This window comes from Phaethon lepturus, unplaced genomic scaffold (genome assembly GCF_000687285.1).
Source record: "Phaethon lepturus isolate BGI_N335 unplaced genomic scaffold, ASM68728v1 Scaffold30048, whole genome shotgun sequence".
In the NCBI taxonomy this organism is placed as follows: Eukaryota; Metazoa; Chordata; class Aves; order Phaethontiformes; family Phaethontidae; genus Phaethon; species Phaethon lepturus.
Window position 1 is genome coordinate 18,772 of NW_010557451.1, and position 15,545 is coordinate 34,316.

At 40.5% G+C, this 15,545-nt stretch overlaps 1 protein-coding gene across 1 annotated transcript in view; it reads left to right on the plus strand.

Moving 5' to 3' along the window:
* Window positions 1–12,130, plus strand: part of LOC104625202 (sushi, von Willebrand factor type A, EGF and pentraxin domain-containing protein 1-like) — a gene marked incomplete at its 3' end in the record, with an annotated part of 29,647 nt that extends 17,517 nt beyond the window's left edge. Inside the window, exons 12-18 of the mRNA XM_010292768.1 lie at window positions 5,159–5,272; window positions 6,171–6,284; window positions 7,256–7,432; window positions 8,436–8,576; window positions 9,633–9,834; window positions 10,466–10,641; window positions 12,006–12,130. Of these exons, the coding sequence (XP_010291070.1) occupies window positions 5,159–5,272; window positions 6,171–6,284; window positions 7,256–7,432; window positions 8,436–8,576; window positions 9,633–9,834; window positions 10,466–10,641; window positions 12,006–12,130 (1,049 nt within the window). The remainder of the gene's footprint in view (window positions 1–5,158; window positions 5,273–6,170; window positions 6,285–7,255; window positions 7,433–8,435; window positions 8,577–9,632; window positions 9,835–10,465; window positions 10,642–12,005) is intronic.
* Window positions 12,131–15,545: the final 3,415 nt, after the last annotated feature.

The following is a 15,545-nucleotide window of genomic DNA, read 5'->3' on the forward strand; positions in this document are numbered from 1 at the left end:
TACATGTATTTAGAATCCTTTTGAAAAACAAGGTTTTAGAGGATGTTTGCAGAGGGTTATGGTTTGACACAGTCCAGTGCTCGTGGTGTCCCAGAACAATAAACTGCAAAAATGCTTTGCACAGTTTGACTTCCAGAGGATGTTTATGTTCCTAACCAAGATCCATGGAAAAAGGACACTTTTGTACCCAGGATTCCACTCCCACGGGGAAATCAGGCATATCCACACTTAGTGATACACAGGAAAATAGTGTTTGGTATGCAGTCTTTTAACCCTATTAGTCTTGTGGGTGATGTGTAGCTTAGATAGGGAACTGGATTCCATTTCCTGTGAGATATTTGCAGTGTTCCAGAGAGATGCCCCATTTGCTGAGGAAGAGAGGCATGTTTCGGATAAACAGGGTTTGCCTAAATGGGAATTCCAGAGGCAAGACAAGTATTTATGATTGTGGACTCTGAGGGGAACCTTATGTTTCCAACGTTACAGTCAACTGCCCTTTGGGTACCTATTACTCCCTGGAGCATCATACCTGTGAAAGCTGCTGGACTGGATCCTACCAAGATGAGGAAGGGCAGCTGGAATGCAAAAGTTGTCCATCTGGTAGCTATACAGAGTATCTGCACTCTAGGAGCATCTCTGAATGCAAAGGTGAGAACTTTGTCTTCTTCAGACAGCCACTTCTGAATGCCTGGTGGCATCCTTTTGGTCCCCATGGTGGGATTACTGGAATGAGGTTAGCCTGTGAAATGAGGAGCCGTCCTAAATGCCCCTTGATGCGTATGTAAAGAGAAAAATAGAGATTTTCACCACTGCTATGGCAGGCAGGATGTCTGGGCAGATGTTTTAAGTGTTTCATTTCTGACTTCGTTCCGTGAGATTATGAACCCATTTTGCAGGGACTAATACACTTAAAATAATTCCATTCTTGTCTTTGCCAGGCCCTCTCCATCATACCATGATCGAAGATAAAATGTCTGCATCCTACACTACAGTGCCATGGCACTGAGCACTTCAGCACTGCTATCTCTTTGTGACTTGTTCTGAAAAAGAAATTGCTAGTTTTATTTCCTGTTTATTGTCTTATCCTTAATTTTGTTGATTAAAAATGAGTGACTGAGTTGCAATAAATTATCTGTGAAGCTGATTGGAAGAGAATTACCTGGTTAATAATTCACAAATGCACTATCAGTAGCTTACCACAATTCCTTTTTTTTGCTCTTTGTACCGATGAAGTCCTTCAGAGTAGAGTAAGCTCTAGAAATAAAAGTCCCTGTGACATGTATTGTGATTTCAGCATTATTTTCAGAGGTCAGGAGCAATGTTTCCTGTTGGACATTGCTTAATCTTTATAAATTCTTACTGCCTTACAGCTCAGTGCAAACAGGGAACATATTCATCTAATGGTCTTGAGACCTGTGAAACATGTCCTCTTGGCACATATCAACCAGCATTTGGATCCAGGAATTGCATCTCTTGCCCAGAAAATACATCAACGGTAAAAAGAGGCGCAGTGGATGTCTCAGCTTGTGGAGGTTTGTAACAAAAGAGGCTATGAAATTTTTTAAATCAAATTCTAAAAATTTCTAAATGTTGTTTAAACATCAGCTATTGTAATCCAATTCATCTGCCTGAGATTGACTTCAGCTTCTGGTTAAGTGTGGATGAAGCAGCATTTCCCAGCAAAATTATAGGTCATTTCCTTATACCCTGATTATTTCAAATGCCTGCCTTCTGATTTCCCAGATTGATTCTTATCTAAAGATTAATAAAATGAGATATGTGATTGGTACCTACATGAAAATAAAACCTTTTTCCTTTCAGAAGAGAAACGGAACGACAGGATGTTTGTCACTATTATCTCCGGAACAGCTCCCGCATCTTCTATACAAAAATACTGAATTTTAACACAGCTTGTTCCATAACTTTTTTTCAAGAAATTGTCCTCAACTGTCTTTGGGAAGCTTTGCGAGAAGGATTCCCAGGGGAAATAGTTTTCAGGGATTAATGGTACAAAAAAAGTCTTGTCTTTTGTCCTTACTCCTTCTTGAGGAGGAAAAAAACAAAAACAAAAAGAGGTAGGAGAGGTAAAAGGGAAAGGAAGTTGCATTTGAAAGGTGCCCCCAGAGCAGCAAAAGGAATAGATAAAAATACTTCCCCAATATTTGTGTAGTCCTTTGAGAACCACAGGTCACCTAAAAGCACAATTTAGATAAGTATCTCCTAGAGTTGTGAGTTCCTGGCAGGTTTCATCCTATTTAAGTCTGAGGAAGGACTATGAGGAGAGGAGAAAAAATGATCAGGAAGAGGTGGAGGACGGTAGGGTGGGTGTGCAAGTGATCACTCAAAAAATATCCTTTTTTTCTTGCAGTACCATGTCTTGCAGGTGAGTTTTCTCGCACAGGTTTGACACCTTGCTACCCTTGTCCCAGAGACTACTATCAACCAGACCCGGGAAAGTCCTACTGCTTGTCTTGTCCCTTTTATGGAACAACAACTGTCATTGGTGCCAGATCCATCACAGATTGTTCAAGTAAGCCAAATTATCTCTGCTGCAGAAAGTGAATAAAGGGAACATCTAAAGGATGGGCAGCCGTAGCCTTGACGGAAAACATCCCACTTACTCTCCTAACAAACGTAGACCTTCCATTTCAGCCAACGAAGTTCACAGCTGGCTTTGCCTACTTGTGTTGCCTGTGTTACGTAGGAGTGACTGTGATACATACCAAGGCTCAGTAATAGAGTATACACATACAGAGTATATATACATACACACACACATTGTATATGTATACTATATATACACTATAAAGAGTGTTTTATATATATACACAAATATATATATGTATGTATGTGTGTATAAATACATGTAAAATATATTTTAGATGTATACACACCTATATGTGTTTTAGAAATTTATGTGGTTACAAATACATATTTGTGTAAAATATATGTAAAACACTATGTGGTTACTGTAAAGTTCGCTTTTTATATCCACAAATTCACTTTTTTCAGCATACCTTTAGCTGCATTACTAACAGGCAATTATTATGCCCTCATGGAATAGGGGCCATGCCATACAGTGTTATTAACAGCACTTTCATATCTTTCCTCTTTAGGTTTTGGCTCCACCTTTTCAGCAGCTGAGGAAAGTGTAATGATGGTACCAGCCTCCCCAGAAAATATCAGCAAGCAGTACAAAGTCAGCAGTCAGGCAAGGACAAGATATATTTTCCCGTGTTATCTCAAATGAAAGAAAGAGTGCCTTATGCAGCAGTAAATGACTAAAGCCTTTTTAAATGTAATTGTTATGCTGAGTGTATTTTCTGAAGAGATGAGAGCGATGGTCATGAGGGGAACACTTAAACTCCCTTTGTAATCATAGAAGCAGTTTCGCTGAACAAAGGAGGCTGCATCAGCCATTGTCAATCTTAAATTCGGGACTTGAATCCTTCACCTCATGTATGAAATATATATCACACTTACAAAAGAAATGTAAAGTCCATGGAGGAAGTTCAGCCAACCTCTAAAAAGTAGATTGACTACACTCTGTAATCTGATGTTTTCCATATGCTGAATTCCAGAAAATGCTACCAGGCATCTAAGTCCCAGTTGTAAAATCTTTGTTTTACTTATTGCAACATAGATACGTTTGAGAGGAGGCAAACAGAGCTCCCTTCTGCTGTGAGTACCCCCTTTGAAATACAGGCAAGTCCTCATGTGAAGCCACTCTAGTGAGGATGTTTGCCAGAGGGACCCCCTTGCCCCCACCATTCCCCCACCTCAGTCTGTAACTCTGGCAAGGCTGCTTTGTTTGCATCTAGAGTTAGGCTATTGTGTCAAAAGGAGCAAAGCTGACTGGTGATAAATTTGGCCTGAACCATTATGTAACATATGGACAGGTGACAAACTGATCTCTTGTCGTTTTGGTTGGCCATTTACTCAAGGACTTTGCTGAATTCAGGCTTGCTACATTAGAAAGAGTAACACCACACAGTGAAGTTCCCCACCAGTTCACCTGATGACTAGTAGCAGGAAGTGATTAACTGACGTAAAAGCACGCAAAGTAGAGAATTCTGATATAAAAGACAGCATAATATAAAATGTCACCTGTGAATCATAATTAAGAAAATTCTAAGGGGAACAACTGCGATGATCGCATTTTGCTAAGTAAAAGGTGATTTAAAAATAATAATAGTTCAGAGTCCTGGTATTTTTCTCTACAAAAGGGATGGTTGTTGTGCTGAGGAGACAGAGAGGAAGAGCTAGAAGTTAATGCCAGTGACTTTTTTTTCCCAGCTTTCCAAAGTGACTATAGGGTGTGCAGTTTAAAATTAGAGTATTTTGTGTAACCTGTATTTCCACCTTTACAGTAATTGTATCGTTCTTGCTTCTGGCAGGTCTTTCATGAGTGTTTCCTGGAACCGTGCCACAATAATGGGACGTGCAAACAATTGGGAAGTGGATATATTTGCATATGCCCACTTGGATATACAGGTGAATCAATGAGGAGAAGGTGGAGGAGCTAACATGTCTCCATGCCCTCAACATGAGCAAGCATAAAGGAGCAAAACATTGCAGTGCAAGAGTATGGCCTAAGTAACTGAAATATCTGTCACAGATTTACCATACATAAGTATTAAGAAAACAAATAGTTCCCCGTGTTCTTACTGAATTATATCTTGTTTAGCAGAAAAGGATTTTGAATGGGGTTTCTTTTAGTGGAGTTAGTGGATTTGAAAATCCTATCACTTGGCAATATTTATGATAAGCAAAAGCTGGAAATTTGCATTCTAAGCAGCTAGTTCCACTGGATCTGCCTGTATGCCTCTTCAGTGTTAGCTTTCCCATTGCTCCAAAGCAAACAGATGACTTGCTATTCAGCTATTATCAAGAAGTGATCTCTGTTATTGTGATAGGTACTAAGTGCCACTATCTGGAACTGATCAGTCTGTTGCCCGATGTGCATCCTACCTTTATAACATTTTTTCTCAGATCTGTGTTAAAACACAATCTAAAGAGAAGATAATAAACCTGGATGTCTGGTAATGGATGCAATTAATCAGTCATGTTTTCCTACATTAAGTAGTCATGACCTTTATGTTTCTGAACAATTTCAAATTTTGTCTCCCTGTTCTCAGTCCTTTATTTTGCATTCTAGGGTTGAAATGTGAAACAGAAGTGGATGAGTGTAAATCATCTCCTTGTCACAACAATGGAATGTGTAAAGATGGCACTGGGAGCTTTGTTTGCCATTGTCAACCAGGCTATACAGGTAATTTGTTTCACTTCATAGCTCTTCTTCAGACAGGCATTGTTTCTGTGCCATGCAGATAACGCAAAACACAGGGCTGTATAATTCCACATCTGTGGAATTATAACAGGAAATCAATCTGATCTACGTGTTAGAGTAAGGTTCTACTGTATGTGAATAGGTATTGAAATAAAAGTATGAGCATTCAAGGACAGTCTGTGTGCATGTGTGTGCATGTATGCTTCTGTTTTGTGACATTTCTGGTCTGAAAAAAAAGGAATTATGTTTAGGGCGTTATTATATACTCACAGGGAAAATGCTTGTGAGACTGCATATGCCCTGACCAGACAAAGTATTTATGCAGTTGCTTTACTCCAGCCCTATGAGTAAGTGAGCGGGCTTTTTCTTATCTTTTTTCTCAGTGTTTTTAACTCTCATCTGCATGCATGGTGAAGGTTTTGAAATCTGTGGGGAAACTGACATGCTTGAGAACTTTGCCAAAACAGCAACCAATTTCTAAGTATTGAAATGTTGAGGAGATAATTTTGCATGATTAAAAAGAGACCTGGTGGTTTCCACCTGAAATGATCTCCCTCATTTTTCATGTTTATGGCTATACATTTATTGACAGCAACAGTTGCTGGGTATTTTTTAAACTTTACAAAGACAAACAATGGACTTCACATCTTTCACATCCCAGCATCTAAATGACACAGATCATCTCTGTAGATGTTTGCAGTAGTGCAGTCAAACATGGAGTTTTATCACCTGACCTCAAACATGGAATTTTATCACCTGATCTCGGTAGCCTTTCATTATGCAAGCAGTGTGGTGCTGTTCTGTCTTCCACATTCAGTCACTGCAACATGCAGACCTTGAATATGTCTTGATCATGTCTTGTAACCCTTGCTGTTTGAAGGTCTCCTGTGTGAGGAAGACATAAATGAATGTAGCTCCAGTCCATGTTTGAATGGAGCCCACTGTGTTGATGGCAAGAACGGTTACCGCTGCACGTGTGCAAAAGGGTTCACAGGTACACCTTTTTCTGTTTTAAGTCAGCATTCACTCTTTTTGACCAAAAAAGATGTCTTCCTACCCTGTCCAAAGTATTTCAATCTCATTGCTATATATTACATATATTGTACGTTGATAGGGATGTACTAGATTCCCTAGGTCCATGTAATCTCTCAGAGCCCCTGTAGCGTAAGTGTGGCTTCAGAAGGATGTACTAAGTGATGAATCTTTTGTTCCTAGTTTTGCCATGAACTCACTGTGTGATGTTGAGGAAAGAATAAGGATATTCACATGGGTGCAAATTGTTATTTTTAATTTTATTTTAAAAAGAAAAATTTTATAACAGTAGGCAAGATGGTCTATATTAAAACTACTCCCCATCCCCATACACAGCTTTCTACTGCTTACACAGATTTCTGTAACAACTAGGGCATACCTGTTGATTATCATGTTGCCAAAGAGCTCCACTATAAAATCACACGCAGTTTCTTCATTCTTCGGTGCTTGTAACATAGAGCCTCTTTCACAGCAGAAATCCTGGAATCATGTGTTTCTGCCTTTCATGTTTCTCCTTAGAGTTAAGGTTCCAGCCAAATGTCTTTTGTAAGGAGCTTTTCATTATTTGCTCAGAATAGTTTCTCAAGTGATTTCCTGAATCAACCCAAATTATCACATAACGGGCAATATCCGAATATCCATTTAAATTCCCCCCAGTTTGCTGTTAATTTCTACAACTGCAAAGATGGTTCCTGTAATTCTTCTATGACCACTTAACCTTAATTAATGGAGTAAATCCCAAACCTGCATGGCTACCCTGGTGATTGCTGTTTCCCAGAAGATCAGCAACAGTCCTTAAAAAACAGAGATGGTTTAGTAATCTACTTTATTTTAGATTAATTTAGAGCAGAGCTGTGACTTTGTTCTTTTCTTCTCAGGTGCTCACTGTGAAACGGAGGTCAATGAATGCCTTTCAAACCCGTGTCTTAATAGGGCTGTTTGTGAAGATGGAGTTGGCAGTTTCTCCTGCAAGTGCCTCCCAGGTTTTACTGGTGTCTTGTGTGAAAGAAACATCGATGAGTGTCTCAGCAGACCCTGTAGGAATGGAGCTACCTGCAGAGATGGTATCAACAGCTTCAGGTGAAAAACAGATGATTGACAGTGTGGAAAGTCAGATATGTTGTGGTGCTTGCCTTTTAGCAAGGCATTTGGCAGCCTGATCCAATGTAAAAGACCCCCTTTATGGACACTAAAGGAGATTTTAAAAGGCAAGAAAATAAATTCTAGTGACCTCACTCTTAAAAAATCCCAAGGTAGACAGCAGAGAAAATATGCAGTTTGAAGTGTAAGCATGGTAGGACTGAATGGTTTTAATATTGATCTTCCAAAAGAAATCCACTTTCCCAAGCTTCAAGGGCTTGTCTTGCTTTGCACTAGAAGAATAGGTGATGACCAGTTATGTACCTGGTAATATTACATTTCTATACCCTGCAAGACGGGCATAGCTGTGCATACTGAGAATACAGAGATTAAAATACAAACACCAATGGAATCTTCCAAATATTTCTTTTTATGCTTTAGAGTATCTGAACTCGGAACAGAAGTTAGAAATACCAGTAGCGGTGTCATATCCTAGATCACTGTGGAGATAGAGAGATGGACCAACTGTTAATGTCTGGGTGTAATAACTCTTTGCCTCCCCAAAGCCCCAGAAGTTTTGATACCTTTCAAACACCTGGGGTTTCCAAGTACCAGAGGTTTTGGTGCCTTTCTACTGCCTTGGTTTACCCTCACTGTAAGCATATATGCTTGAAAAGTTGAGTACCTCTCATCTATAATTCTGTGGACTCTAGAAGGCATGTTTCACTCACAGGAATGCAATGATTGTCTCTTCTAAATTCATATGAAGAAATGCAGACACTGTTTTTAAATATTGTATTGTCCCTATCAAGAAGAAATACTATGCAGCTAATAGAATACAAGCATACTTGAACAACCAAAATAAAATTCCATTAATTTTGTAGGATCTCTTCTGTTGACTTTTTTTTCTTTTTTTTCCAGTATATTCCATTCCCATGGACAGACCTGCACTCATGGCCAAGATTCTTCTCATGACAGCAGCCCCCTTTGAAGTGTGTTTCTCTTTTCCTCTGTAGGTGTCTGTGTGTGACAGGGTACACAGGACTAAACTGTGAAGTGAACATCAATGACTGTGACTCCAGTCCCTGCTTAAACCAAGCCACCTGTGTGGATGCCTTGAACTCGTACGTTTGTAAATGTCCCCCTGGCTTTACAGGCAGCAGGTGTGAAACAGGTACACAGGACCAAGTGTCAGAAAAAGGTGGCTTGACTAAGTCTCTGGGCAAGATTTGCACTGGCTGGGCTGATTTCATACAGCTTCCCCAGAAAGCAGCTAGGGTGGTGGGTTGCTTAGAGGCTGAGTGGAGCCTGTGTGACTGGAGTGGTAATAAGTGTAATTGCAGACAAATAACAGCATGTGTGCAATGTCATATTTATATTCATGACTCTTTTCAAAGGCACAATTCTATCTTTTTAATACCTAGTAGGTCTATTGAGTTTAATTTGTATTTTCTCTGTGTATATAAGTTAATTGGCTCTTTCTGTTTCTTGTATTTCATGTAGGGCTTTGCATCACAGGGTTGGAGATGAGTATGTGGTAGTCACAGCTTTAGAAGTCCTAAAGGCATCAGGTTCCCTATGGTTGGGCAAAATAGGTCACACCTAGTGCAACTTCCTGGATGATGCTGGACGTAGGCCACGCAACCATGAGGCTGAAATCCATTTGCCTTTTAGCCACTCCATCAAAATTATAAAGTGTTACGCTAGTAGCTGGTGAATCTTTAAACAGAAGCTGAAGAGCCCATCTTGATTTTACAGAGACAGTAGAGGACATACAGGTCATTTAGACCTGCCATCCTGTGTTCGAGTGTAATAACACACAACTTTCAGGAGAACTCACAGTTCATTTACATGTAGTATCCTTATTGCTCTGCATTAAGAGAAGCACAGAAGTGCTGTTCTATACCACTGTGGTGCATTTCAGGCAGATGGATATGTCATTTCATTGATAGAGGACTGAGAAGCAAGGTTCATGTTCATTGTTTGTTAGATGATCAGCTGCTTCTCCAGTTGTTTGTTTTCAAACACTGTGTGTTTTCTAGCCTTGCAAAGTTCTGTATGCCAGCTGATGTTAGACTGCTATGCATTCTTTCTACCTCTGATAATTTAAAGTCAATAATTTTTTGTAGATGGGTTGCATTCCATTTTATTGCTTTTGCTTAGCTTCTATTTGATTCTCTTTTCTCATTTTCGGGAATGTAGCTCTGAAAACTCTTTGTCTTTGTTGCAGAACAGTCATCTGGTTTCAATCTTGATTTTGAAGTCTCTGGTATCTATGGATATGTCATGCTTGATGGTGTTTTTCCATCTCTTGGTGACATCACCTGTACATTCTGGATGAAATCCACTGACACCACAAACTATGGGACTCCCATTTCTTATGCAGTGGAGAATGGAAGTGATAACGCATTTCTTCTGACTGATTACAATGGGTAAATCAAATTCTGCTTTTCTGGAGCTTATCTCTTGAATTGATGAAGAAAGCATAGACCAGAAGTCTGAATATCAGTTTTGCCTTCTTTGGGGTAGGAAAATGTGCATTCAAATTCCGTAGCTGGAGTTGCCTCTTTGTTTTGTTTTTCTCCTTGGTTTGTTTCCTTTGGTTTTTGCCAAATAGCAGAGTAATGACAAGAAAGCAGTGAAGTTTAGAAAGCAGGATATTTTTGTCTGGACAACATTTACATCATATTTAAATGACACATTGAGACGATTGGATAAAATGGAGATCAGCACTCAGAGTACTTGTAGTGTGACTCCAAAAGCAGGGATGGACTCAAGGGATAAGTTTAAGAACCCACTATGCAGCCATCACTTGAGTCCTCATGCTTTGGTACAAAAGTATATTATTTATTTCACCACACTTTGCATATGATAACCGTAACTTCCAAGTCCTCTGAGAGAGAGAGGTGTTTTGTATGATGATCTTTCAAGAGAGGTTTCTTGTATGATGTAGACACAGTTACCTCCTTTGTCAAATTACATTTCTTTGAGTCATGTGGGACAGACCATGCATTTAGAGTTGCTGCATGCAACTGAGTATGCCTTCGCCTTCCTTCCATGCAGCTGGGTTCTTTATGTAAATGGGAAAGAGAGGATCACAGACTGTCCTTCCGTGAACGATGGTAACTGGCATCACATTGCAGTCACATGGACATGCACAGATGGGGCATGGAAAGTGTACATCGATGGAAAACTGTCTGATGGAGGCAGCGGGCTCTCTGTTGGCTCAAAAATCCCTGGTATGATTTATTTATATTACACCAGATCTGTTGCCTTCATTCTGGTTTTATTGCAGAATTTTCTATGCCTGCAAGGAAATGTTTATTTTGGTGGTTTTAGTATGTTTTCACATTTTCAACTTTTATGCAGGGCTCACATTTGCTATTCTTGTTCATGAGGACAGTTCCCTCAGCCTCGCTGCAGACAAAGAACACATTTCTAGGGTAAACTAGTAGGTAACTTGTTTTGGTGGGGACAGAGTTTAGTCCACAAAAGAGCTTGTGCTGAGCTGATTTGGGAATGGCTTTGTGAGAATATGTTTCTCACACAAAAAACTTAAATTTAACTCCATTTCCCTTACAATTGTGTGCTCAGAGTTGATTGAATTCTTCTCCTCCTTCTCCTCCTCTTCTTCTCCGTTACTTTCAGACATGTTTTTAAAGTTACATTTGTATGTTTTCCTAACAAGGTGGTTAGGAAACTACTTAATTGTTTCCTATGATCAGTGTTCTTTCCAGTAATATCAGAAAACATGAAAAGTAATACCTTCATCATTGAAGAGGTGTGAAAGGCCTGATGTTAGATTGCTGCAAAATGATTTGATTTTGGTAGTGTTTTCATATTGCTACCATCCAAATTTACATAGAGTTTCAAAAATCTATCCATATTTTAAAAAGGATTTAAAAAGTAAAGTATTTAATCTGTGTACCTTATGCTTGCCCCTGTCTTTCCCAGTTACACTGGAGTTATGTCCAGAGACAAGACCTAAGGAAGTGTGCGGTCTCCATTACTTTTTGCCCTTGTCCACACACTGTGTGGCATACAAAATGCATGTCCATGTCGTCTGTGCTACTGGCCAAGGAGAGGAAATTCAACTTGTATGACATGTCAGAATGTTGACTATCTAATCACCAATATGCTTCTGAGTGTTTGGAATCAAATTTGTCTATCTATCTGACTTTCTAAGCTTTTGTTTAGAGCAGGAAGTCCAAGCTAGCACTGTAAAAATGCCCCACCTGCTCAAAACCGCATTTTGCATTGCTCTGTAATATGCTTCAAATACTGAGACAGAAGTGGTCCCTTAGAGCCAATACCATTCCTGAAGCAGCCATGTAAAGTTTCTGCTCTGATCAGCATGAGTTTAGCCTTAATACATATTTGAGAGTCACTTCCAAATTGTTATGCTCAGTTAACCTCAGTCTAGCATAAGGTTTCCCAGTGGTTTGCTGAGAGAATTTGGTGAAGGTGGCTAGTCTCCTGCACTACAAAATCTTAGTAACACAGGGTGGCAAAGTTTTGTTTTGCTTAGTTTTCAGTCTTCCTATGGGGATCCCTGCTGTAAGGCTTTGTTTCCTATCCCTGTTCTAATTCTCTCTGAGTTTAGGTGGTGGTGCACTTGTACTGGGTCAAGAGCAAGATCAGAAAGGAGAAGGATTCAACCCAGCTGAATCTTTTGTGGGCTCCATCAGCCAGCTCAACATTTGGGACCATGTCCTGTCTCCACAGCAGGTACGTCCTTACTGCAGTGTTTGAGCATAGGGCTCTGAGTGTAGGATGAACATTTGAAAAGCCATTTAAAGTTAGCACATTGGATAGACCTCTGTTCCCACAGAATTCACTGCGAACCAGATGAAGCTCTGGCTTAAGGTAATAAGTTTAGCATGGTAAGCAGAGTAGCTTTAAGCAAAACTAGCTGGGTTAAAATCACCACTGAGTCACCTATTTTAACTGAGCCTTTCTGTATTTTGTAGCCTTGAAAGAGAAATGAAGGCAAACACAAAAGCTAGCAGTCCCATTAGAAGTGGGAGAAAACCCAAAGAAATGAGCTCAGGGCTTGTTTTACAGCTTACAGTTCCTTCATGCTGCTGTGTGAAGGCACCGGCAAAACTTCAGAGGGGAGGCATCAGAATTTCTGTCAATGCATTAGACACTATGAAAAATCGGAACTATGTAGTCCCAGGAAAAGTCTGAATGGGCAGCATAACTGAATATTAGGTACCAAAAATAAAAGTTTGGCACTAAACTTTCACAGAGTTAAAAAATTAATGTAGATCAAAAGATGCCTCCAAGGGCAGTGGTCACGCAAATTCTCTGGGAGACAAGCTTCAGTGGTCAGTTATCCTCAGAGTGAATTTTTTTTCTTTATATCTAGTTGGGACCTCCCACTTCTGTTTATGACTACTATTTCTGTCTCCTACCATGCACTGCTGTGAAGAGCCTGATTCTATATACTTGATTACCTCCCCATAGGTACCAGAGCTGCTATTAGGTGTCCCCAAAGCTGTCTCTGCTCCAGGCTGAACCAGCCTTGGTCCCACAGCCTCTTCTCACGGGGCAAATCACCTTTTTGTTGCCCTGCCCTGAACTTGCTGAACTTGCTTGTCAATGCCTTTCTTGTACTGAGGAGCCTAAAATGGAATGCAGTACTCCAGATGTGGTCTAATCAGCACTGAGAAGAGGGAATAATCCCTTCCTTGGTTTTCTGGTTGTGACCCTATCCGCACAGCCAAGGATGCTGTTGGTCCTCATTATTGCCAGAGCGCACTGCTGGCCGATACTCAGCCTGCCAGAGCCCCTAGGTCCTTTTCCACAGAGCTGCTCCCTCTCCAGCCTGTATTATCATTCTAAGGTTTTTCCTTCCCATTTGTTCGTGTTGAATTTCATGAGATCTGTGTTGGCCCATTCCTTCAGCCTGCTGAGGTCCCTATGGATGCAGCTCTGTCCTTGACCATACGGACTGGGCCTCCCTGTTGATCTTATCTGCAAACCTGATGATGGTGTGCTCCATCACCACTTCCTGGTCATTAGTATTTCAGTCCTGAAGGTCAGAAACTATGAAACTCTTGGTAACACTTGAAGAGCAAGGACTAATGTTCTAAGTTAGAGGCATTTGTTAGGGGAAGGGTCTTTGGATTAAAAGGTTTTGCTCTTCTTCTGGTGTTTTTTAATGTTTTACCACTATTTGGAAGTTTATCACTGTTTGTTATCCATGACTGAAATAAGAAATAATAAAATGAGCAGAAAATAGAAGTAAAGCAGAATCTTTGCTTCTGGCATCCAAGTGTCTCCTCTGCTTCTTTCTCCTTTTCTTTGCTACTTTGGCTTTCTGCTAGGTTCAGAACTGCCCAGCAATCTGCTACCATTCTAGGCATTTGGGGTCCCCAATTGTTGCATTGCCAAGTCAAGTCTTCAGGTTTTTGTTCACTAGTAGTTTTGAAGCTGATAAGTATACATGTGATTTTATAGGACACATTGATGAAAAGGTTAAGTGCAATTTTCTGAGTCTTTCTCAGTAGTCGCCTGTCTTTAATGACAAGCTTAAATTCCCGTTTGCTTCAAATGGAATACAGTTAAGATGAGGAAGAAAATCCTGTCCTTCATTTATGGTATCCATATTACTCATCTGAAAAGACAGATGTGAGACTAGACAGGGAACTGAGCCAAGTAAGCTTTCTATAAAATTTTTACCTTATTCATTTCAGAGCTTGGGATAGTAAATCACTATTGCTATCTGTTGTTATGTGTTTTGTTGTGACCAGCTGGAACTCTTCAGTTAGTCTTACCTTCCTATTTTCAGCCATAAAGGAAAGCAGGGTGATGGAATATGTTGCCCAGTGAATAACTTAAAGGCAAAGTCCACTCTTTTAAGATTTTTCCTCTGTATACTTCAGTTGCTCATCCACTTGCACATTGATTTGGTATAGGTAAACCAACAGTCTGGTTGTTTAGTTGCTGAGTAGACAGCAGTAGAAATATGAGTTGTTGTCGTGGTTTAGCCTCAGCCGGCAACTAAGCACCAGGCAGCCGCTCACTCGCCCCCACTCGATGGGGAGATGAGGGATGGAATCAGGAAAAATAACCTCATGGGCTGAGAAACAGTTTAATATGAAGCAGAGAAAGAAGAAATAATAATATTACTGATAAAGGAATATAAACAAAAACAAGTGATGCACGATGCAACAATTGCTCACCATCTGGTGATCGATAGCCTGTCCACAATCAGCGATTCCTGCCCCCAGCCAACTCCAGCTTTATATACTAAGCATGGCATCCTACAGTATGGAATATCCCTATGGCCAGCCTGTGTCAACTGTCCTGGCTGTGCCCCCTCCCAGCTTCTTGTGCACCTCCCCGCTGGCAGAGAAGGGGAAGCTGAAAAGTCCTTGACTGACTATAAGCACCACAACTACTTAGCAACAACTAAACCATCAGTGGGTTATCAACACACACTAAATCCAAAGCACATCACTATACCAGCTATTAGGCAGAAAATTCACTCTATCCCAGGTGAAATGAGGACAGTTGTCTATATGGGACTATGAGGTCCTTTCCAGCCCTCCATTGTCCATCATATGGCTCAGAAGGGCTGATTCCCAAACCTGCCTTGCCCACACTGGAAATTTTTCCCTGCAGACTCCTTGCAGTTTGTTTGCATCGCTTGGCTTAAGCAGTTTCCATCAGCACATACCACTGAAGTGAGGACTTTGGAAATGGCCTCAGAATAAACAGAGCAGGTTGCTCTCCAGCTAAGCTGACTCTAGAATGATCCACCTTACTGGAGTTCAGGGCAGGGGGAATGGGAGAATAATGCAGCCTGCAGTTCATGGTGTACCTTCCTTTCTCATAAAGACAGACAGTATAGCACATTATTCTTGGTAGTTGATTTCACAGAATCACAGAATCATTAAGGTTGAAAAGGACCTTCAAGATCATCAAGTCCAACCATCAACCCAACACCACCATACCCCCTAAACTACATCCCAAAGTGCCACATCCACACGTTTTTTGAATACTTCCAGAGATGGTGACTCTACCACCTCCCTGGGCAGCCTGTGCCAACGCTTGACCACTCTCTCAGTGAAGAAATTTTTCCTAATATCCAATCTGAACGTTCCCTGTCGCAACTTGAGGCCGTTTCCTCTTG